The sequence below is a fragment of the Trypanosoma grayi genome (genome assembly GCF_000691245.1).
Source record: "Trypanosoma grayi strain ANR4 Tgr_2559_V1, whole genome shotgun sequence".
Classification (NCBI taxonomy): domain Eukaryota; phylum Euglenozoa; class Kinetoplastea; order Trypanosomatida; family Trypanosomatidae; genus Trypanosoma; species Trypanosoma grayi.
Window position 1 is genome coordinate 1 of NW_008828177.1, and position 520 is coordinate 520.

A 520-nucleotide genomic window follows, 5' to 3' on the forward strand; every position below is an offset into this window, starting at 1 on the left:
CCAGTCAGAGAGCTCTCCAGAGTGAAAACACAGCACAGCTCGTAATCAATGTCATCTAGCAGCTCTGTGGCGTGCTCGTACTCACTATCCCCAAACGACACGTTCTGCAGGTACATGAATCCCAACCGCAACACCCGAAGTTCGTTCACGGCGTAGCGGAGGAGGGCCAGCAGCTCAGCAGCGGGGTCGGTGCGCAAAAAGTAGAGGTGAGGATTCCAATTCCGTAAACTAGTAGATCCCGTAATGGGAGCAAATGATACCAGGTTATGTTCTTCAAGCGCAGGGAGTGAGCGGTGCAAAGATTCAGCACCGATTCGTCCCTGCACAAGAAGAATGTCATTGTCTTCCTTCATTGCCTCGTTAATCGCATCAACACCACCATGGACCTCCATATCCTTCACAATCCTCTCCACACGCAACCCATTCGCCACTGTATGGTTGCGTGACCACAGCGACGCATTGAATCCGGCATTAATGGCGTTAAGGAATGCAGGTGATAATGACATAGAGGGGACTCGAA

At 51.3% G+C, this 520-nt stretch overlaps 1 protein-coding gene across 1 annotated transcript; it reads right to left on the reverse strand.

The window, feature by feature from the left end:
- Positions 1-520, reverse strand: DQ04_25591000 (putative receptor-type adenylate cyclase; the record flags this gene model as incomplete). The annotated part of the gene is made up of 1 exon (XM_009318290.1): positions 1-520. A coding segment is annotated over one exon (520 nt), but the record flags the coding sequence as incomplete, so codon positions are not given.